This window comes from Anabas testudineus, chromosome 3 (genome assembly GCF_900324465.2).
Source record: "Anabas testudineus chromosome 3, fAnaTes1.2, whole genome shotgun sequence".
Lineage (NCBI taxonomy): Eukaryota > Metazoa > Chordata > Actinopteri > Anabantiformes > Anabantidae > Anabas > Anabas testudineus.
This window is the reverse complement of record NC_046612.1, coordinates 22,390,058-22,414,277: the sequence shown is the minus strand read 5'-3', so window position 1 is coordinate 22,414,277 and position 24,220 is coordinate 22,390,058. Positions and strand designations below refer to the sequence as shown.

General features: G+C 40.7%; 1 protein-coding gene across 2 annotated transcripts in view; it reads left to right on the top strand.

Moving 5' to 3' along the window:
- The first annotated feature begins 881 nt into the window (after positions 1–881).
- ntrk3b (neurotrophic tyrosine kinase, receptor, type 3b) overlaps positions 882–24,220 on the top strand; it is a 153,169-nt gene continuing 129,830 nt past the window's right edge. For both annotated transcript variants that reach the window (XM_026377628.1, XM_026377627.1), the window contains exon 1: positions 882–1,359. In XM_026377628.1, coding sequence (XP_026233413.1) covers positions 1,118–1,359 — 242 coding nt within the window. In that variant the 5' untranslated portion in view covers positions 882–1,117. The remainder of the gene's footprint in view (positions 1,360–24,220) is intronic.

The window sequence follows — 24,220 nt, the reverse complement described above, 5'->3', positions numbered from 1 at the left end:
TGCCTTAGGATCTAATGAAGGTGAGAAATACAGTATGGGACAGAAATAATGTCTCATAGCATAACTCACAGAAGCGTTGCACAGTAATCGTAGTATGTTGGTAAAAAAGGACAGAAGTGACATCACAAACACTTCTGACCTGACTATTAAAACTATTATTCATATTCTATTATATAAAATGTCTACGTAATTGTGGATTTCATTGTTTCTTATTTCACACAGTTCCTACACTAACAGAGCTAAATATAAAAACTTACTGTACAGTATGTTGTTTACTACAGTTGAAATGGAGTGATTTCAAAGAAAAAAAGGCCCCTATCTGTGTTTTTAATCTTTTTGGTAGTTCTACATGTGAATGTGCTTTTGTTTCTTTTCACTAGAGATATGCTGCTAACATGTCTTAGTCCAGAGAGCTGGTGCTGAGGCCCCTGGGTCTGTGCCTGATAGACCCATTCAATAATCTGTCCATGTATATTTAGGCTACTCTATTTTATATCCATTTTATTGACATTATTTCTAATTATGTGTGTATTTACACATGCTCAACCATATTTACTAAGACTATGCCTGTTTGTTCCAGCTTGAAAAGCACATATTCATGTATGATTGTATATTTGAGGTATTTCTACAGTCTGTTAATTTCATGCGGTTTCTGCAGGTGTCAGTATGACCGTAGCCGGTAGGAGGGACTTGATGCTCCAACTTCTCATTTTGTCTCTGCTCCTCAGCCAGTCGTCCTGGTCCTGCTTGGAGAGAGACAGCGGCATCAGCAGCACGGTATTCGGGGGAAACACCATGCATCTTAGACTGAAAAGACGCCCGGAGCCTCACCTTATTTCGCCTCCTCGTTTTTGATTTCCGTTTTTTCTTTCTTTCTTTTTATTTTTTGTTGCGTCTTTTCTTTTTTAACCCCCCTCCTTTTCACCCAGTCTCTGACGCGCAAGGACACTACAGCATCCATCCACGGCAGAAACGCTCACATAGAGCATCCTCTGTACAGACGCACCACCATCCTCCACCTTACTTCCTTCCTCCTACTCTCCTCCTCTCCTCTCTCCTGTTCTGTTCTAACCCAGAGGACGTCGGGACCTCTTCTCCCCCTTCTTTGCCCGGAGACATGGATCTATGGTTTCATTCGATCCGGATTTGCTGGTGGAGGGTTTTGTTTCTGATGAGTGTTTTCCAGGACTATCTGAGCTCCATGCTGGACTGCCCGCCGACCTGCAGCTGCTCTCAAACAGAGATCTATTGCAATAAGTCCGACAACGGCAGGTTTTTCCCTTTACTCGCCCTGCAAGATCCTGGGAACAATGGGACCAGTGTTGACATAGCAGAGTTATTCAAAAACATCACGTCCATGTAAGTAGATGCGGATTCCGCCGTGCGTTTTTCCATCATGAATTGATCCCGTCCTCAGTCAGGCGTCTGTGATTCCAGGGTGTCTGTTGCTTCCTGTGCACTGATCTGACTTGTTGACTGATTGTCTTGTATTCGGGGACTTTTCCCACTTCTATCCTTCTGTTTATGAGCCGTTCATGACACAACCATGTTCTGTAATCGCTCCTGTATGGAGGCTGAACGGGCTCGTTCGCTCTCCCTCGCACAATCAAACACATCATTTGAAACCTTGTTAGGCTACAAACCCCCCTGATCTTCAACCGTGATGGTGAATGTCGGATTTTTTTTTTCTTTCCTATGTGTGCGTGTGCGTGTGTGTGCGTGCGCGTGTGCGTCCATAAAGTTGCTCCTCCGCAGCGGCACCGCAGGCCTACACGGCCAAAATGACAGAAGGATGTTGCGGAGAAGCTCAGATCACCCATTCACTTGATTCCCATCCTCATGTTCAGCAACTGCTCCGACAGATTGTGCTAAATGAAACAGAAATAAGCGGCGCACTAAGGTCAACCAGACATTTCAGTCTGCATCCCCTGGGACCGAAGCGACCCGACAAACTTTATTACGTCCACATGATGCGGGGCTCTACAGAGGGGTGCTCAAAACGTCACTTGTGGCGTTTTTTTTGTCCCCTACACACAGTGACATGTAGCAGGGTACCAGAGGAGCTATGGTGACGGCAGCTACTCCAACCACCCTCACCCACACACCCACCACAAGTGCATTTTCATTCTGCCTACTCTCTCTCTCCCTCTCTCTCTCTCTGTTCCTCCCTCCTTCTCTGGCATCGATCCTTCCTGCCAACATCAAAGCTTTTCTTTCTTGAAAAGTAAGAAAGAAAAGGCCTTAAAATAAGAGCCCTGGTGTCGATGAAGCTGATTTGCATATAAAGTAAACAGCTCCCGTTAATGCGCCGGAATTTCCCGCACGGTTTCCTGCGCGTCGTGTTGCGCCACAAAGGACTTTTCCTCCCATCCGTTTTAGTATCCCGTTTACCCTGTTATCTGTTTGAGGGAGACAACTACTTATTTGTGACACGGTTCATCGCTTCCCTGTGCCACTAGAGGGTAGCCTGGTACCCTCCAAACACTGGGAATCTAGTGCTCCATCCAGCAGTGGAGTCATTTACGTGACTGTTTTATCTGAGAGACTTTTTAGTCAAACCAGGCACACAATGAGTGTCTCCTTTAAGCCCAGCAACGTTACAAGCAAAGGATCGTGTAGAGATGAAGGGTCAGAGGCCACAGCGCAGTATTAGTGATTAGAGTGACCCCCGCGTAACCCTCAGATAAAGATTTCCTCTTTGTAAAACCTGCTCCACTCACATTCCAGTCATTTATCTCTTCTCTTATCCATTGGGATCATCAGTAGAATAATCTACCTCTTGGATTCTCATTTCAAAATGTCAAAATTGAGTTTATAATAAGCACAAAGTCACACATTGATTGCCTTTTTGCCTTTGAGAACCCCCTAATGCAATTGACCCAGGACTAATTGTGCATTTCATGGCGCCTTGCCAGCAGGCTGGTTGTTTTCTTGCTGCTCAGCATGGACAGCAACCTCCACCCAGCGCCACCAGCAGCTCAATGACAGCTCAACAGAGGCTATACGGCCCAATGTCACTTCAGCTTAGATATCAGACGGCCATTTATACATTCACATGGAGAGATCATTATTTGTAGAGTGCAAACGCATGTTCACTTCATCGTTTAGTAGTTAATCTTAGTTATCTTAGCTTAAAACGAGAGCAAACAAACATTTCCACTATACTATAAATGCACAATACGTTGAGTTGACTCTAAATAACGCTCCACGCTAGTTGGGTAACAAGAAAGAAAACATAATATCAGTATCCATAGTAATACGGAGCAGTCAGTGACTGAGACCACATAGAGTACAAATTGTCCTTGGTCGTCCATTTCTTTGTCAGGTGTTCAAGGCGTGCATTTTGCTAACAAGAAGCCTATTTCATTCATCACGAGGGAAACAGGCAGAGATGGGAACAATTTCTGGGGACAGAAAACGAGGACTCCTAGCAGGAACTGTGGGAGGATTGGCCAGCCAAAGAAAACTGCCAAGTTCAGATAATAGTTTTCCAGTTCTCTCGCATTAGAGATTCATCACAAGGAGCATCACTGTTTGAAGTGGATAAGATAAGGCCACGCCGTGATTCTTAAAAACACTGAAGCATTTGACAGGTTTGTGTGGATGCGTGCGGCTCTGACTGCAGGTGCATGTTTGTTTGCTGAATCCAATCAGCGTTTCCACCTCTGGTGAAGATGCTTGGCCTCATTTTTGTTTTCCTTTATTATACTCTCGAGATCTGCTGGTTTCAGACTAGTCTGTGCACGTATCACCCTATTGCTAAATGTCAATGTAATGCTAAATGCAGCATGGATTCAGGGAAAAATCAGCCCTGTGTACCTCTTCCTCTACTCTGCTTTTACAGACACATTCAGCTGTTCCACTTGCGTATATATAAAAATCTTATTTTTGATAATGTTTATGTATAAAATAATAGTTTGCGTGACTTTAAAATACCAGACTCACCCAAAATCTTTGGTTACTTCTCTGCAGAATATCCGGATTGTCTTGTTCTGAAAAATTAGGTTACGTCTCACAATCTCCCAGGAAAACTGCACTACTTTTATGCTGAGATCATGACACTGTAGTGTACTTTCCATCATAAGCTTATCGGGATTTATAGCTTGTCAGTTTTATTTAAAGCTCCCTCCAGATATAAAATATACATAAGCCAAAAAAAACTTAATATAATATATCAATATTTTTGCTTTCAAAATGTACACACAATGTCTCCTACTTTAAAAAGTCCATTCTCAGGGGCTGTGCGCTGGAAGTTTCCACATCATGCTTGCATAAGTACCATACTATACAGTAATTGGCTGTCTTTTTGTGATGTCACCGCATCATGCACATCCTCCACCTACACATGTTACACTGTGTTGTAAGCAGGAGAAGCAGGCTTCTAGTGTCAGACTCTGCACATGCGTTCATTTTAAATGATGTGACTATAAACAAAGTATATTTTCGAGCAGAGGGGAGTCCTATATAGGGATATAGTCCAAGATTGTGTTAAAGCGCCATGATCACTCCAAAATACCTTTGTCAACACAGTTCAGAGAAAAGTTTCTATCACCCAGCTACAAGGAAATGTTGAGATCTGTGGGCATTTTGCAGACTTCATTATGAGAAAAGCAGACGAGTGCAAATTTAACCAGGCAAGTTACATCCAATGGCAGATGGCATCCTATGGCAGATCATTAGGGCACATTGTTCTCATCACAAATAAATGTAAAAAATCCAAAGTCTTCTATTTGCCTTTGAAATGACAATGCTCCTCCAAAAGCAGTTTTGGCTTTTTTTTAAAGCCAACTCTTTTCTTTAGTCAAAGAGATTTATGTGGACTTGTAAAATTGCCATCTGTTTATCTGCAAACAAACACACTCCACACTCTAAAATGGTTTAGTGTTTATCTACTTTGCCAAATATGGCTTGAAGTTTATGATTTAATATCTTTCAAATCTTGAAAATCCAGTCTAAGAAAGTCTGTGTCTTCTCATTTCCAAGGACTTAAGCGATCCTTTAAAATGCATCACGATGTTATATTTATCATAATTAATCTTTTACTTACAGATGGTGTCAACTTCAAATGTTAGAAGTCACACTTTGAAGTGAAGCTATAGCTTCGGGATGGATTTCATTGACACTGAACCAAGGATGATTTTTAAATCTCAATTATATTGTAACAGACCCTGACCTCTGACCTCTCCGACGGTCACGGGATGGAGATTGCGATCCACTGTAGCAGGATAGGATAGGGGATAAATCAAAGCTGTCCCATCTGACTGATGACTTTATGATTGAATAAAATCCATCTGCCACATCATACTCAACAATTAATATAAGTTACACTGCTTCCTTCAAATCAGTTTCTTTGTTGAAATCGACAACAGCTCAGCACCACTTAAAAGTATCGACCTTTGGACACCTTCAACTACACATGTTATATGAAACCTGCCAGCTAGCAGATGCTGCCAAAGAATCTTGTTCCGTACAGGAACGTTTCCAAGGTCTGCTCAGGTGACTTGTGTGGGCTGAAAGTGTCCCCAGGTTCGGATACTGAATATTACTGCATCAGTGTTTTCTCCACCTCCTAAAACTACACTGCAGCCCACATCCAGTACTCTGTGTGTGTATTATATCTGCTACGGCGTATAAATCTTGCGTAAGGCTTCTGAATGGGAACAGGCGAGAAAACTCTCACCGAGTTTGACTGAAACTGTGGAGTGCTGTATTTCCTGTTCAGAGAGTCTTTGCTAAAGTGCTGGAGGATCAGGTGAACCCACAATGAAATAGATCTTGTGCACATTTGGGCTGTGTATTTAAAGGGCCATTACAACAGTTTTAGTATTGCTCTTACAGTGAATGACCTGAGGCGAGATATGAGAAATTTAACCAATAGTCAGAACTGATTCAGAGCAGGTTTGGAGTCTCATGCTCAAGCCAAGATAACCTTGATGACATCATCAGGAGGGACAGTCTTCATTACATAAAGTGCACTTGCTTAAAAAAATATGGTAAAAAAAAAACCTCTTCTAATCCATACCACCTCTTTTAATCTATGCTGCAGCCTGAGTAGTTTTGCTAGTGATGACTAAACTAATGTTCATTTGTATTTAATATGGAGCATCACATTAATGAAGTAATGTATGCGCAAAATAAATGCAAAAAAGTGGAGTGAGTAATGGAAAATGCATTAGTTAAATGTGAACAGCATTTTTTTTCTGTAAAAACTGGAGAACATGTATTTCTCTGCCTTGTGGTTTTGCTTGAAGGTGAATTCATTGTTTCAGTGCTTACCTTGCTCAGTAGAGAGTGCCGTGGTTTTAGAACACCGATGGAGACATAAAACCTTCCAGGGGACATTTTCTATATTTCCTCAATATGAGACTTATAAGAAATCAAGTCATTTTTGAATATTTGATAATGTAACCCCGACTGAGTGAATGGCAGATATTTAGATTCATGATTTGATTAATATCTTTGGGATAGTAATTGACAACTTCCAGGGTTTCTCAAGCCCAGTGAGCTGGAACCCAGTCAAAGGGTTTCGTTCCACCCCCTAATCTGAGCTGTCTGATGGATGTAGGGAAGCGTGCATCCCTCTCCATCCACATGCACTCTTCCTTCATTTTTACTGAAGCACACTCCCCGCCTCACTGATAATATATTTAATATCTATTTTTTCCCTCCCACCAGTTCTTTATCCATTTCTCTCGACTCTGCTGTGTGAACTCTTGATGTGTGGGTTTCTGATGCCCGGCTCTCTGGTATCTGTTCGTCTTCTTGTTTTATTTGTCTTTGTCGTGTTGGCATTTTCTCTTTGTTGCTTTCATTTTATTGAGTTTCCTTTTGCACTCTTAAGGGATCATGTGTTTTTACAGACCTGCTGGGTTGCTTTGTGTGATCTGCAGTTAGTATCATTTGAAGGCACAAATAAATTATACGTAAACTTCACTTACACTGCGTTGGCTGCTCGCGTGGAATATAGCTCAGAGCTTCACACCTGTCTGACATCAGCCTTAGATATGTGATAAGAATCACACTCTGAATTAATCTTACTGCACAACTGCTGCAGTTCTCCTTCTGCTCTGAGAGAAAATGTTCAGAAACAGGTCAGTTCATTGACTTTTTGAATAATCTTTTTACTGTCAGCACTTGCAGTTGGTAAGTAGATTTGTGAGATTTTGAGATATTTGATGGTCACCAATATAGCGTTAGCATTTTAATACACATGCTTTGTCTGTGCCAAAGTAGCGTTTGGCAACCAGTCTACGCTATCATTGTTAAAAAATGGTTTGGTAAGCAGCAGCAGGAGACTGCAGTAGACAGCAACTGTTTGCTACATCAGCTTGATTGATGCATAAATGCAGCAAGGACTTTTGAGTGGTTCTTGGTTAAGTGCGAAATTTATTTTCAAGGTCTGGTCTGTTCTTAAATCAAGCATCAGAAGATGAGCAGACACAAGACGCATGGCCCAAAAGAATAGTTTGGTTACAAACTTTATAATCAAACAACAAGTGAGCACGGTTAGGCATCTGGCCAGGCATTCGATGCCAGCATTTGGCACTCTGCAGTTTACGATACTCTATTATGGCTCAATCCCTAATCTGGGCCTTTAAGAAGTAGCAGGATATGAGATTAGATGACATACCTTTTTGCTTACTCAGTTGCTAACGTGACTACAGTACAGTAATTTCGAAAGGCAATGTCTGCAGTGGCTGCAGCACTAGTTAATACTGAAGCAAGGAGGGCACTTTTTATGTCTGTCATTGTAGTGCTATAAGAGAGCTATTCGGATTCATAAATTAATAATTGGCCTGTCTTAAGCTATAAAATGACTTAGAAATGAAGTGCTTGTCTAATGGGGTCCAGGTGAGCATGACAATGTTCAAAATCCTTGTTGCATCTCACACTGCGTCGGTGTCAGCACCACTAATGTCGCTTAGTCACCGAGGACAGAGTTGCTAACACCCGTCTTGCGAGTTGGTCCTCGCCATACAGACCCCCTGCTGACTCCACATTGCGAGGTTCACCTCAGGCAGTGCAACTCGGGCTCCTCTGTTATAAGCATATCATCAAGTTTGCATGAGCCCCTCTTTGTAGAAAGTAGGTCACGACTGCCATCTGAGAATTAGGAGGAGAGAGTGGCGGTTTGGTTCAGATCCTCTGCATGCAGGGATGCTGTGAGAAGTCCCAGACATGTGACTGACCCAGCTTCTCCCACGCCCCCACCACCTCAACTCCTGCATCTGCAGGCGGCCCTCGCGCCTTAAAAGATGCATACTAATGAAGCACCTTCCCCCCCATTTAATAATCAAAAGATGCATTGAGGATCGAGGGGTGAAAAATACTGAAGGCTCTGCTGTTTCAGCCAGGATTAGAAAAACCCTTTAAAGCCTTGCAGCAGCATTCCAGGGGCTTTCTGCTGACATTTATTTGAGCTTCTGCTTTTATACAGCAGATTATGAGTCAGTGTCGCCGCACTGTTCAACAGTTTATCATGTCAAATTTGTGAGATACAATGTAGCAGACAAAATCATGTATCCACCTAGTTAAAATACAATTCGCTCCATGGTGCCATGGAAAAATATAAAATAGGCCTCACTCAAATGTCTCCTTTGTGCATAGTCAATCAATTTACATCTACTTACATGCATGCTGTTTACTGGATTTTTGGAATTCATGATGTGCTACAGTTTGTGAATGCTAGTCGGCTACAATTGTGCAGTAACTGCTGCTGTTCGATATCCACTGATGAACACGAGACATGGTTTGGGGTCTAATGAGGTAACGTAAGGTTTTACTAAAGATTTATTTCACTTAATCATGTTTAAACATTGTATCTGTAGGTTTAGTGGATCCACACTGAAGCAGCATAATAACTAATTCCTTCTTCTGTGTGTTATTGATGGATGATTCATAGCAGAAGACGTTTATGTGATGGTAGTGGCTCTTTCTCCTTCCTTTGTTTCTCATTGTCTGTTCATCTTTCTCACACACTCACACTCACACTCACACACACACTCACTGTTAATTTCCTCTGAGATAACCTGCTCCCAGGTGAGGCTGTATGTCTGACCGCCGCCGTGTCCATCAGCGTGTGTCGTCTCCCACCAGACATCACTGAAAACCCCAACTTCTCGCTTTTCCCTCTCGCTCTCTAACAAAGCTCCTGCTTGGTATTCATGAAGGATGTTTTGTGTTTCAAAAAACATCAATCATCATGTATTATCAAGTAGGATGAGTCACCGCACTGTCCTCCATGTCAGCGCTGACTGGCAGAGCTGTGTGAATAACGCAGCTCTCTCAGTTGTCACTAAGCTTCCGCCATGTTCTCCAGTAAGAGCATGCATGTGTATGGATGCTATTTGCCAGCATTACATCTTCTTATTATAAAACAAAAGTTCATAGTTCAGCTTTAAACACACTTTCAACTACAGTATTTGCTTATCACAGTATAGTCCTGCATTGTTTGTCATTGCCTGCATCAGAAACTCCTTTCAACAAGCCTCAGTGTGACCTCAAATGGCTTCTGTTCAGTGGTTATTTGAAGCCTGGAGCTTATCCCAGCCTTGCACGATTACTCTAATTATTTTTGTTATTAATTTTATCATCTTAAGGTCACAGGCTTTGGTAAGCTGTGAACTGGAAAAATACTTGCTTTGTGTTTTCGGCATTTCTTTGTTCTGACAAAGCAAAGCGGCACATTACCCAAACACGAGCACGGCGAGCTGCCCTCGGCCGTCCATCAGTTTTCCATCTGTACAAACAAGTGAGAGCAGTGTGAGGCAATATGTTCGCTCGTGTTTTGGTGGTAAACTCTCATAATGAATTCATGGCTCGAATATCCTGGCAGTTTGCTTTTGACCGTCAACATCATCAACGGTGAGGACGGGATAAATGTAGCTTCACATTTCCCATAAAACAGAAAGCTATATATGTCAGCCTTGAGCACCAAAGCAGCCTCAATTTATTGATTAACTCAAATGGTCTGATATCTGTATTTGCTCCGTTCTGTGCACTATTGGTGTATATTGCACTATATCAAAACATTATGGACCCGGCAGGCCATTTAGCCGTACTCACTGATCATTTGGGGTGAGCCGATGGCTCTCGGTAGCCATACAGGAGTCGAGAGCACCAGGAGGGGTTTTTAAGACCCCGACAGATCTTTGTGTCGAGGCAGAAGAGAACACATTAAAAGTAAATGGCCCTCTGGGACTCGGCTCTCCTTCGTGCTGGCTCCCTGTTCATACAGTGACCTTGCTACTCTAGTCAGAATACCGGAGTCATTCTCCATCTTTTTAAGGAGGCCCTGGCATTACCCTCTACTCCTGCTGAATCACATCTCCCATATCACCTCCTTCTAATGCGCTAAATAAAAAACAGCCTTATTTCTCATATTTTTCATTCCTATAATTTAGATTCTATATCGTCTCCATGACATCACTTCATAGTGATTATTTTTCTCATGCACACCCCACCCACACATGCAACAGTAGTATATGTCACATGTCACATACAGTATATGAGCCTATATTTGCACTGTATGTGCAAATAACAGCAGCTCGTTTATGTTGCTGTGTTGCAAATGCAAATGCAGAGGATACATGTTGAAGTGAAATACAATTATTTGGTTCCTTGCTGAGAGATTCAGGATCTGTTTGCTGAATATGAAGCTGTAGCCAGTTAGCTTAGCATTAAATACTGAATATGGGGATTTGCTGTAGCTTGTCACCCTGAGGTCGTACAGCAGCGAAGACTGCAGCGTGTCGCTTTAACCTGCGAAGAAATAGCATAAAAGCCACAACTGCATGTTCACTGTCAACACAAGAAACAATCTAGCTGCTCCACAGCGTTCATTTTAAGTTTTCGGTGACAAAAAGCAAGTTTGTTACATCACACACCGATTCTGCTTTTAAGTAGTCGGTCTCTTCATGGGCTAAATATTATTATTAGTCTTGTTATTATTATTATATTTACATTGATAAAGCCTCTATAGCTGCTCACACAGCTATTCCTGACCTCGTATGTTTGAAAGCATGTTGGGTTACTGTTACTATGACAACTGGCAGCCGTGAGCCGCTGTCATCAGTCTTACCTGCTTTATAACAGCATCCTTTACAGAATCTCTTAATACAGCGACTTTGATGTTGCGGCTTTTAATGTGTGGGTTAGTAATCTTCAGCTGGATACCACAAATATTAAGTGATTTGGGAGAATGAGGCCTCGTTGATGAAGCTGAATGACTGCATTGTTTGTAGCTGCTGCTGTGACTCACTTTGTTTGTTCTTCGGGGATGAAGGAGGCTGTGAAATTGGAAGTTTCAACATATGGTTGTCTGTCAAGCTTGTTTTCAAGATTGATCTTAGGGGTGATTTAACAGCTGAGATTGTTGTGATTTTAATAAATACGTTTTATAATAAAAAGCCTGGAACAAATTCTACACGGCACTATCTAATGTGATGCAAAGTAAACCGTTTTTAGTATTTGTGTACTTTTCCTATACTTTTCAATTAATACTGACAATAATACAAGAGATGACTTCAAATATTTTCAGTCCACAGTTCAGTGGCTGAATCACTAACACAAACTTTTGACAAATTTTGACATTATACAGCCATAATCGAGGCACAGGGGATTTCACCTAATTTCATCATCCTATATTTCATGCGCTTCAAGAAACACAGAGGTTGGGGTATAATTTATTATTAACACAAGGTACCCGCGTTATGTGAGTCAGTGTCAACAGAGTCAACAGAGCTCAACAACAACAACAACAACAACTACAACAACAACATACTTAGTAGCATGAGTGGAACCTCTGGGAGTCAAACCAAATTGGTGCTTAAGCTAAATTAGCCTCTGTGAGGGAAACCGGCATCTCTTTTCTGACAAGTCTTTGATGGAGACACTGGTTGGCACATCAGTGAAGAGTAGTGACTTGCGACAGAAGCTGTCTACATTTGACACCGTGAACTGTGGAGGCTTCTTATTTCCAGAGGAAGCCATCACCTGTCAAGCATTCACTAATGTGTTTATTGTTACTGGAAAGATCAAGATAGTTGGATGGAAAGGAGGCAGTAGGAGTGTCAGTGACTGAATGTTCAGATTTCAGGTCTCTTTGAGGGCAGAGTTTGAGGACCCTAAGTAATTATTCCACTTTTAATACATAATAATTTAAGGTGCATAGATGGATTATGGAGACACCCTCCCTCCTCACCCATTCTACACACAACATGACCACTGCATCATTTGTAGTTGTTTTGTGTCTCTTCACAGTTGTTTTGTGTCTCTTCACAGTTGTTTTGTGTCTCTTCACGGTTGTTTTGCAGCTTATTTGTAGTCTCTTTGCATCTCTTTGTTGTTTTGCATCTCTTTTGTGTCACTTTGTGTCTCCTTTTCTTTGTTTTGCATCCCTTAGTGTTTGCTTTGTGTCTCTGTGACACCTCTTTGTAGTCATTTTGGTTCTCTTTTGAGTCTGTTTGTAGTTTTTTCTTCTACTTGACAACTGTTTCTGGTTATGTGATTGACTTTCGAACCAGGAACACTGACACCAGTCTGGCCCTTATGCCAATGTCAGCCAGTGTACTTCTCAAATCCATCCACATGTGTGTGTATCTCTATGGGTTTTGTTCAACATACATTCAATAGCACTTGCAAAACATACATAGGGTGACAGCCAGTTGCTTATTCTTTGCATATTGAGGTAGATTGATGTGATTTGTCCTCAGGTTACCCCCTCTGTTTGGATAAATTACAAGTGGACTCCCGGACCCTCATTTAGTTAAAATACTGCGTGTGTATGTGTGTGTGTGTGTTAAAGCGTGTGTGTCTGAGAGAAGCAGTTACTTAAATGGAAGCAGGAAGAAAAACAGCAAACAAATCAAATATTCAACAACCTTGAGCTCCATTTCTCCCCACTACCATCCTTCCTACTGGAGGTAATTGGTCGACACTGTAGACTTGTGTGAAAACTGTACTACGCGAGGACCAGATGTTATTGCACTTCACATCTCATGGAGGAATTTAACAAGAACTTTCCAAGGCTTCTTATTCTGCTGGCGTTTCACTAAAACTGAGGACGCTGATGTTTATTGATTAGCCTGAGACATAGAATTATAGATGTTTTTTTAGTGCTTGTGTATTGTTAAGTAAATTCAAATGTCACTGCTCTGGATTGTTAGGGCAAATCTAAGAGATCTAACGCCACTAGTTGCCAGTACTCCTCTGTGGAGTCTGAGTTGTGGGTTTTTAAATGTCTGACTGATCTGGATCCATTCAGCTGTGTATTCTTTTGTCACAAAAAAGAACAGATTTGGTTCCATGTAATGAAAGAACAAACTGCAGATGGTTTAACTGTTGGTCTATCTAATTTAGTGACTTTGGGAAATTTCCTTCTTTGCTTTCTTTTTGTGCCATCGGTTTGATGAGATGATTGCTACCACTCTCGTGCCTGTAATAAACCTACTGACAGCAGCCTGTTTGCTTAGCTTGGAATAAAGTTTGGAAATAGGTGAAACCAGCTACAGTAGTTTGACTCACACCAAAGATCAACAATCTACAGCACATATGAATTTCCCTTCAACTCTTTATTTAACTAGTTTAATTAATGCACAAACCAGAATGTAAAGGAAAGTATTTCCAAGGTTTCTTATGAATGTTTTTCCCTCTTCCTTCAGTCTTAATGCTAAACTAACTCACTCCTAGATCCATCAATTTTCTCTTAACATGTCTCTAACTCACGAGAAAGTAAATAAGCAAATTTTTCCAAAATGATCTAAATTATTCCTTTAAAATCTTATTGTTTAATTTAAATTTAATTATTATTTTAAGCTATGAAAGTTTTTACGGTACTAGCAGTCCATGAGAAGTGTCAGCTGGTGGAGCAGTAGTTGTTCAAGTTGTTAACAGAACTTGTCCACTGGATGATTTAGTCCTGTCTTGGTGAAGGACATGCGTGGTTATATAAGGTGTTAATTACCCATATCTGTACAGTCTTCTTAAATTTGCTCGTACCTGTATTCACCCTGGCAAATATAGTGTAGATCCATCTCTAATCTTAATCATCTTCCCCAGAGATGACATTTTGAATAATTCAAACCTTTGAAAACCAAAAGTCTTTGATCCTTTGTTTTGAGGAGACGCTGGTGTTGTTTGTCTCAGCACCTCTCCTCCACCCCGCCATGTTTTTATTTCCCAAAACAGGACACCTCCACTCACCGTCAGCCATGTTAACCAGCGTCTGTGTTCTCGCAACAATAGCATTCTGTTGTTCTTGACTAAATATCACTCCACGACTAAATATCACTGTGGCTGCATCGAGCACCAGCCGTGACCTTTGCTCATTTGCTGCAGGTGTCGTAATGAAATTTAAATGCATCGGGGGCTCTAATTAGCACAGAATCAGGTGGAGAAGTCTCACACAGATGATTCAGCTTCACGTTTGCTTTGATTTCTACTTCACTTCACTTACAGACATTTATATAAGGATATTTGTCTAATTATAGAGCATCCCTGCACTTTTTTCAAAGTAATACCCCCTGCGCCCCCGTGCTCCTTAACAAACTGAGCATATCTATATATAACTGATAGATACTCTTAAATCTTTTTCCTTCTTTTGGAATTACATTCTTTCCCACTCCATTCTCTGGCACCCACCTCAGTTTACTATTACAAAAAGCTGTAAAATGCTATTGTATGATTGTGAATGAAGTGCCAAAAAAGACTGAATATTGCTTTCAGAGAAAAAGGAAACAAAGAATAAAAGAGAATAAAACCCTTAATTTTTGTGTGCTATTTAAAAAAAGAAAAACAATATCTGAAAAACATGCACACTGAGTTTGATGAAAGTGTTGTGATACTTCACATGATGATACAAAATGAAGCCCACCTGTTGGGATAACTGTCTGACACAAGAAATAATGGTGTACTGGCATAAACAGTACAGCAGTGACAGATACTGTATGCTATTTTTAAATAGTCAATCATACAGGCAGTTCACATTCTCATACACATGATCATACCAGATCTTTATCCTGTGAAATTACACCTGCACCTTGTGAACTAGCAGCATGTTGCCATTGTGTAGTGCCAATTCAGGAAGTGGCGCACCCAACTATAAATAGGCAGCAAATACTGCACCAGTGTGAACCATGGTGGATCAGGTTTAGGTCTGGTGGACTCCGGTATCTATGTTTGTGTTTATGTTGATCAGCATTTATATTGTTCATATTATTATTCCGTGTAATTGGCTATTTCCAGACCCAGGGGATTGGAGTGAGTTGTAATATAGAATCACATTTCTTTCTTTTCTGTATCTTCTCCCATTGTATCATCATTCCTGTGCCCAGGTCAATCTGCTCACTGGGAACACTCCACCTACAGCAGATGGCCAGTCTGCACCTGCACTAGATGTAAAATCTATCACGAGTGCATATGCATATTCAAATGACCGGTCTTAAGCATTTTAGCCAATTATTGTAATGTCTTGCAGCCACCCTCTACTATAATCACTGAGTAAATGTTGGACTACTGCACCAAGTATCGGAACAACTGCTAGAAGAAGTGTAGAAAGTGGCAATAAAATCATTGGGACTGTATTCTAGTTTAAGGAACTAAACCTAATATTTGCTAATGTTACCCTAGTTCAACATTTAATGACAGCTTTCAGTTTACCACCAGATCATTGTATCTCTGGGTTATTGCCACAAGAGCGGTACTAAGTCGTACAAATACTGTTGTGTTACACGTGTATGACTTAGTGCCACTCTGCAGACCATATATAATGTAGTCCAAATTGTTTTTATGCTGAGTTTTTCACTACAAAGTGAGAAGAAAAACCCCTATGATATTTATATTCCTAAGGATACAAGGAAAGCTGCAAAGGTATGTTGCTGATGATACATTTTAAAATCATTTGTCATTACCTCATTATGCTGGAAAGTAATTTTATATTTTTTATTTCAGACATATCGCTACATTACTACTAATTCTTCTTTTGGCCCACAAACATAACAAACCCCCATAAAAAGGTCAAACTTCAGAGCATCTAAACAGCAAAGTGTGATAGAGCCAAACGGGCGACGGAGAACGGCCAGATAAAGAAATGAAAACTGAACAGAGAAGTGGAAGGAACTTTAAATGTCAGTTTTCATGGTGAACTGGGAAGATAGAGACAGACTTCTTTTAGACTAGAATGCTGCGATGGAGTGCAGCGGAGTGTATCTCAAGCCGAACCCAGTAATTACAGTTTTTTTTTTCTCACCTGGATAAGCTTTTAAGCCCCTAAAGTGTCCAGAATTTCTATCAAGATGGGACTTCTGCATTCAGAAAAGAATGTTTAAAATTGCAGAGGCTCAAACGTGTTTCAAACGTGTGGCAAAGCTTTTAGCAACTGTTAATGACAAAGGGCTTGAATGTTAAAATGTTGGCTCTTCAGCTTTGTAAGTCAATGTTAAATATTAATTGCTTCATTTTGAAGAAGATTTTTTTCCGGCAAGGTCCAAATGAAAACCTGGTTAAACAAGCTGGCACTGGCTGGTTATCTAGTAAATGTTATATAGTACAAGCTAGACCACAACATAAACATTGTAGGGCTAAAATAAAGACACATTTAACCCAGGTAATTTCTCCATTTCATAATTGTTATAATGGCTGCGCCTTTGCCACATAATCTCATAATAGAGATTGTTATCAGATACTATTAAAGTTAATTATACTATTTAAACCTGTACAATTAGGTGCATCCACGAGACTCAGGACTGTGAATTGATCTAAACTTTGATGAGATAAAGAAAAGAGACATGAGCGGAATTTATATACATTATGAAATCAATACAGTGGAGTACAAGGCAGAAAACACTATATAGATATAAAGTTGCACAAATGTTAAGTAGTTTTCACAGCCATTGAGATCATCCTGTATTCATTAATAAACCCAAGAATAGTCATTACATCTAAGTATTAATCAAGACGTGAAGTAATTACAGCGCAGTGTTATCGATCAGGGGTGGGGTCCAAAGGATCCATCAAGTCTAGCCAGATCTGAAAAGTTCACAAAGTTCCCTTAAAGGTTATCTTATCATGTTGGCAGGTATCTGCAGTGTACAGGCACTTCATTCCCCCGCCCTCCATCTAAACCTTCAGTCAAACTTCAATCCAATTCTAAATTTCAAAACTTCTCCCCTCCACAATGACACCCAGCCTTTTGAGAGTGACTTTAAGAAGAGGATGAACTCTGAGCTGGGCTAGTCAAATCAATCTAGTCACGGTGGAGGAATGGAGCGGTTCATTACTGGGAGGGCTGAGGAGCTCTCCGATCAGCTCTCTAATATCACTGTGATCCTCTTCTCTTTTCTTACCTAATTGAATTCTCCAGGAGAGATGCCCCTCAGCTGCAGATTTATCATATCCTGAAATTGGAGAGGACTAGCTCCATGAAGGACGTGCACAGAACATTTAATCCACTCCTCATGCTGTAAGCCGAGCGCACTGGTCTCCGCAGAACTTGAGTTGTCCCACTGTGCACCACTGGCCTTCAGAGAGGTGTCTTGAACAGGAACGACAGCAGCAGATGCATGCATCCCATATCAAATACGCTGCCTGTCATGTACAGTGTGACCAGCGTTCACAACAGATGGGACTGTAATCTGTAATCAGAGTCCCTTAAATGCAGCTCATTGCACAATATGTCTCTCTGCAAATCTTTGTTTCTCTCTGCTGCTAACTTTCCCTCTCCACGCAGTGGTAGACATTTAGCACCTCTTTGCTTTCCTTTGTAGTTTGTGGTGATAAATGGCTTTGACATCAAAGATAAGACAATAGGGAATATTGTACTTCAAAGACACTTCATCAGGGAAGTGGTCGAATATGGGATGTGATGTCTTGTTAACATTAAGATTGAGTACGGATAAGTAGGTTAATCATAAAGCGAAGACGGTTGTACAAATCTGCGAGGTGCAATCATCCCCATCACCCACATGTGCCCACTCTGGAGCCTGTAGCCATACCCAATCCGATTTCCATCCTATCCTATATCCAGTCCTACACAATATCTTAGATTATTAAGATTATATCCTATTTTACTCTGTCCTATCATATCTTGTCCCATGATGTTCTATCCAAACCTATATCCTATTCAATGCTACAAAACTCATTCTTATCCTACCCTACCCAATCCTATCCTGTCCTCTCCTAACCTATCGTGTCCTGCACTCTCCTGCTTTTCCTCACTGCACAATGCCTTCCATTACATAATTAATACCCATATTTTCACAGGTTGTGTGTGCAGAGGACAGTTTGCACAAAATCAGATAGATATCATACCAACGATGATACATGTTTCAAGATGGGCTGTAATGTAAGTACACTGCATATATCTTGTCTAGAGGTCCGGCACATTTGCATGCAGTATGACATTTCTGGCGGAGGTCCAGTGCTGTACGATTACTTATTTGATTAAACATTATCGTGCTCGGCAGGACAGTGGGCCCCTAAGAAGAGTTTCAGGGTATAAGCGCTGACAGCAGCAGAAAGCCTCTGAATCATGCTAAGGTTTTGTTCTGGTCTTCAATGGGAAGATGTGCCCTCTATTATCTAGTTTCTCGTAGACTTAAGCATTTGAAAATCTACCTGTGCTTACGATCATTGTGATTCTTTCTCTTCTATTTTAAGTAATTTCCTATCTAGGTTTAAATTGCTCCTTTCTTTCAGTGTTTTGTTTATTTATTAATGCTTTGAATCTTGCAAGCCTCTCTCTTTTGGTCTAACAGACTTGGTCTTGTTTCATCTATGATTCTCCTTGTTCACAACTGTAAAAGACAGTCCCTGAAATCAGCCCTGCTCATTTTATTTTGACTGACGTTTTGACTGAAGTGCTTCAAAACTTCTGTTGAGTTTCACCAATCAATTCCAAAGTGACACAGTTTGCAAAAACTAAATACACTTGTAAAGCAAATAGTTGTTAACACACATCATTATTTTATATAAATAATAGCTCAGTGAAAATATGTAAAATATGGTACTTGTTGGCTTTATCGGCCTCCACTTTGCAGTTTTGGCCGATTCTCCCCGTTCTCACTTCTCATGAAGCAATACAGCTGTGATAAACCACCATGCTACCTACTCACGCCAAACTGCACACAGAGAAAATTGTAGCATGTCGCTGGAATGCACAGTGGAGCATTTAGCAGCTAGTGATGGGCAAACACAGCTAAAAGCAGAGTGAATCTTCGTTTATCGTTTTTAATGTTGTGAACGTGTGTGTGTGTGTGTGTCTCTTGTGTGGGTAACCACGAACATATTGGTTTTAATTGCTATATTTACAATTTGTTCTGCTGCCCTCATGTGGTTATTGCTGCTTTATATTCTCGGTTACTATGAAAACAAAGCAGACTGTCTGCTCTAAATCTTATACATACATTTTAGAATTTATAAATAAGACACTTACAGGGCGCTACTGCACTTTGGAAATGGCCCGTATTTAAGATTCAGAACATTTAATGGCGTAATGATAGCTGTGGGTTGACAGTGTTGATGTACTCTGCTTATTATCCTGCACAGATGGAGGTATACAGTGTTGAAAATGACATCCGTTGATTTGCAGATCCATTGCTTTTTGAGCTACTGCTGAGTAACTCCAGTATGGAGTTAGCTGAATCCAGAGAGGATCATAGCCTGATGACACTTGGCAAAATGGCATACTAATTATAGTCATTTTCATTTTGGGCAAAGACGCTTGAGCTTAGTCATGTGCGAAGCGTTGATACCTTTCAGCACACGGACCAATGCTCCCACAACGTTTAGCCCTGCCAAATCTCTGCTGTGGATTGGCTGAGCCTGTAGTGAGCAGTGACACTCAGAGGCTTAGGTAGTTTCCACCCAGGGGTTCATCGGCAAACTGGTGACACAGAACAGTCGGGGGGCAGCTGCGGGATGGCGTTGTGGCTGGGAATATTAGCAGTGTTAAAACATTCTGAGCTGACGGCTCTGGCATGACTTCAGTACAGCATAGCTCTCCCACACATGAGAAGTGAACTGAATGGTTAAGTGGCTGACAGTTATTTTCATTCTGTGTAGAGCTGCATTTAGAGTTTCAAATTAGACACGGAATAAAAGAATTAAATCACCAGAGTCCCTGATACAAAAAATTGCATATCCACTTGGGTTTCACAGTTATTTTTCTCACAATGCAGTCAAGATACTATAGTTTAGCTGATGTTGATTTTTGAAAATGAATCCCTCAATCGTGCACACACAATAATACAAGTTGCTATAATAGCCCAGAGCCTATGGTAATGACTAGAATATAAAAAAGCCCTCTAAACAAAATGGATGGTCTGACATTGTGGGACTGTGTATGTGTTTTCCATGGCTCGACAATGCAGCAGGAACACAGCACCGTTCTCTGAGAGGACTATGAGAATAGGTTTCATTTCAGGACTGTTGGACAATAAAAATAAAAAAGTGCAGAAGGCTGTTAATAGATGTGAGAAATAAAAGGCTCTTGTAATTTGCGGTGAGTACGGCAAAGGCTTGTAAAGGCAGTGCAAAATGTGCAGAGATATTTGGCTGTACACTATGAAGCATGCATATGTCCTTCTTATCTAAATAACGTTCACACAGAGACCTCCAGTTCTCAGTAGAAGGAACTGTTTGGCTGATCACTCCATAATTTGAACTGCCTGTCCTCTAGAGGATCACTCCCTGGGAAACCACTGATAAGTAAAGCAATCAATTGAAATTCCATTCCTTTTATTTTATCTCTTCTTTTTGTACTGAACTGATGTCCCTTTGTTCGACAACTCTCTCTCTCTCTTCCTCTCCACTTGTCTGTGCCCATGGATTATCAGTTGCAGTTGCTGGAATAATGTGGCTTTATTCTTAGTGCTGAATCTATACAGTTTCCATGCAGGGCATATCATTTTTAATATATCTGTGATTTGGTCAATTTTGCCTGTCACTTTTATATTGATATCATATTCTCCAGCACACGCTGTCTGCTGTTAATATAATTCTGACAAATGGTCACAATTTCACATTGTACTAGTACAAATGTGGTGAAGAAGAGCAGTGGGTCCATTTTTTTTTTTTTTTTTTTTTTTTATATTTTTATTTTAACCTGTATTTATCAAAGAGGGACTTACTGAGGGTGCAGACTCAGGGATGAAAATAGAGCGCCAAGCACGTTATAGACCTTTCTTCACTCCAACCTTCATATGCACAGCACCTGCCATTACACTGCACACATTGCTAGACTCTCCCAGTTAAAGAAGGACAGAAGCTGGCACACCTGTCTACGTGTGTGTGTGTGTGTGTGTGTGTGTGTGTGTGTGTGTGATTGCATCTGCACAGAGGTCGCACTGAGCAAAACTTGAGAGATCATAATTTACCAGCTCTGAATGTCAAATGTCCCTCGTGATTGGTTTACAGGATGACTTGTTCCAGCCTAGTTGCTAAAAATGTAGAGCGAAATAGCTTCCTCTCCTCTGTTTTTCATCACCGCTACTTCCTCTGTGTCCTTTTCATATTTCCTGCCTCGTCTTTACAATGCAGCTTGCGAACACTTATGAGCCATGCATAAAACACACACACACACACACACAGAAAGAAAAACAGGTTATCTGATTGATGTTAGGCGTGTGCTTTAATCTAGAAGAGTGCTACTTCACCACTGCGTCCCCACTCTGAAGTGTTTGGGCTGTGGAAGAGTGCTGCTCTGCCTCTATGAAAACAGAGACGGAGGCAGAATGTAGATCAATATCCCAGGAACACACCAGAGACATTCTATTTTATTTAACATTTTCCCATTAAGGCGGTGGTGCGAGTGTTGTAGATCATCCCAACAAAGTCGTAAATCACAGACAGACAGCAGTATTGGAGACAATGGGTACAATCAGAGAAGATTACCAAGAAACAGGAGATATTGGTGTTTGTGATACTGGGAGCAACATGCATCTTGTTTTTATATTATCACATATTTCAACTGAGGGGATGCTTTAGTATAGCGTAGCATCATGTTCATCATCACCACATCTTTACGTAATCTCTTTTCAACACTGACGTATCTTAAGATGCAGTACTACTACATACTATACTACAACTAACATACAGAAGCTCATAAGGGACAAAATTCCTGCTGCACAATGTTTTGATGTTAATCGTGCGTGAAATATTTTAGATGAAATGGATCAAACAAAACACACAGAATAATTCTGTGTTTAAATCTGCTCTACCAAGAATTTTAATGAATTTCAGCTCATTGCTTTGGTTTCCCAACTTACTTTACACTTGTTGATATAGTTTCCAGCTGTAGTAGGCGGCTGTTTCCAGGGAACTGACTCAAAAGAAAAACACTGAAACCCACCAAACACCAGATTGTAGAAAGTCAAAGAGAGTAACCATCTAGTGAACGATGTGCAGGAAAAAGACTTATATTACATGGTGGACTGGAAAAACTCTTCCAAATGAATATCGGTGTCGCCCCCTGCCTGCCGGATGTGTAAATATCACACACATTAGCCATAGCAACCTTACAGGGTGTTAACATGTCAGTTTGGGTTTGTAATGTTCAGATGCCTCCAATCGATCTAAAACCTACAGCTGTATATAGTTGATTATATAATGCTGCCATACGTCCATTGTCTTTTAGACAAACCAAAATCTAATGGAGCACGTTTCATCCTGGAAATAACTAAACACATCTTCCAACCATTCAGACTGATGACGCTACTCAGGTGAGTAGTAACAAGCAGAAAGTCCCGTTGCCGTGACTAAACTTCCAGATGATCCATTTGAGCGTCTCTTGAAATAGCCCCTCTATGGCAGCAGGCGTTTCTTGAAATGGCACCACAGTGGCCACATATCTTTATCATTACACATTAGCAATTACAAAACCAGAGATCAGGGAGCTTCTCATTGGATTTTAGTCTAATGTTACTGAGTTTGATGTTCAAGCTGGTACACTTCTCTCAAATTCTGCCTGTACTGTTTTGTGTTTGCCTATTAGGAACTGCCCATATTCACAGAAGCACAGAACAAGATAGCAGGTAGGGGTTTAGTGAGTAGCCCAGGGCCACTTCAACACAACAGATGGCTGTTGCTGGGATCTAATCTGTTCTGTTTGGTCTCGGGGTGTTCTCCTCGAGCACCGAATCACTCTGCCACCCAGTTCAGACCGTACTGTGTTGGAGGCCATTTTACAAAGCAGATGGAAGGTGGCTGTAATTTCGTAGACTCTTAATGTTGGAGAGCAAACATACAGCTTGTTCTGTATTGTGCTTGTTTCCTTTGTACACGACAGGTATTAATTCAGCCGTATGAACGCAAATGAATTAAGAAAGCTCTTTAAGAAAACACGATTCATCGGAAATACAGAGAGCAAATACTTTAAAGACAGATAAGAGAGAAGAGGTAGAAATAACAAAGAGACACACTTTGATTCTAATCCTGCTGTCAAGACAAAAAAAAAAAACCTCACATCCCTTTTTTCTTATGCTCAGATCTCCTTTCTTCTGTGCTATATTCAATTGGACAAAGAAGCAATTCAAAATTATTGTACTGTCTTTATCATTGTAAGTCCGGATGAGAGTATCTACTTGACTGCCTGAATTGTAAAACGATAGCATCTCTATTACTTTTTGAATTATGTTGATTTAGTTTTTGCTCCGTTTTATATGTGCATCCTCCGAGGATCTGAGAATAACAGGACACAGATTGAATGGCTCTGCATTATCATGGCATCTTTGTTATTCATATCCATCTTTTCACAGCAGTCTAATCCACATGCATATTCAATGTGCCGTGGACAATCAAAGGTTCTGAGCAGACAACGTGCCCAGGTCCACGGGGAGGTGTTGCCTGCTTCCTCTGTGCTGTTTGTTGACAGCAGCTTGATGAAAATGGGGATAGTACTAAATTATATCACAGAGCATAAAGTCGTGCTGCAAATGAAAACATTTTGTGCTCCCATAAATTAGACTTTTTTTTTTTCATATCACAATATTGCATCAGTATTTTACTAGGCTGTACAATGTTGTTGAGATTATGTCCCATTGATGCAAGCTGCTCATATTGCTTTGTATATTTTGTCACTGTAGAAGGGAAATTGCTGTAAAACCTTTCCCAGCGCAGACAGAAACAGAATAAAAGTGTCAAACTTTCACGGCGCACCAAGTGAATAAATGCTAAGATGTTGTAGAAACAAGATGTGGTTCAGCACATTAGCTCTGTTAATATGGTG